This window comes from Antrostomus carolinensis, unplaced genomic scaffold (assembly GCF_000700745.2).
Source record: "Antrostomus carolinensis isolate BGI_N321 unplaced genomic scaffold, ASM70074v2 scaffold23746, whole genome shotgun sequence".
NCBI classification, from domain to species: Eukaryota; Metazoa; Chordata; class Aves; order Caprimulgiformes; family Caprimulgidae; genus Antrostomus; species Antrostomus carolinensis.
Genome location: NW_010321517.1, coordinates 1 through 363, shown reverse-complemented (window position 1 = coordinate 363; position 363 = coordinate 1). Strand labels below are relative to the sequence as shown.

General features: G+C 65.6%; 1 protein-coding gene across 1 annotated transcript in view; it reads right to left on the bottom strand.

The window, feature by feature from the left end:
* SORT1 (sortilin 1) overlaps positions 1 to 316 on the bottom strand; it is a gene marked incomplete at both ends in the record, with an annotated part of 5,739 nt that extends 5,423 nt beyond the window's left edge. The window contains one exon of the mRNA XM_010169967.1: positions 152 to 316. Within this exon, the coding sequence (XP_010168269.1) occupies positions 152 to 316 (165 nt within the window). The remainder of the gene's footprint in view (positions 1 to 151) is intronic.
* Positions 317 to 363: the final 47 nt, after the last annotated feature.

The window sequence follows — 363 nt, the reverse complement described above, 5'->3', positions numbered from 1 at the left end:
CAGCACTGGAGGCAGCACTGCAGGTGGGGTGTCAGGAGAGCGGAGCAGAGGGGCAGAATCCCCTCCCTCCACCTGCTGCCCACGCTGCTCTCAGACCCTTCAGCATCCCCAGGCAGGGTCAGGGTCTCATCCTGCCCCAGCCCAGCCTCACCTCGGTGCTGAGGGCCAGCAGGCAGTTGGAGTTCCGGGGGTGGTAGGTGATCTGCACCAGCGGGTGGAAGGGCAGATCCGTCTGGATGAAGTTCTTGGCGAAATCAGAGGAGCGGAAGATGCGGCCACCGCGGCTGCCACCGGAGACGTCACCCGTCAGGATGACCTGGGCGTGGGGAACGAGGGGGCTCAGCTTCTGGAGCTCCAGCAGAG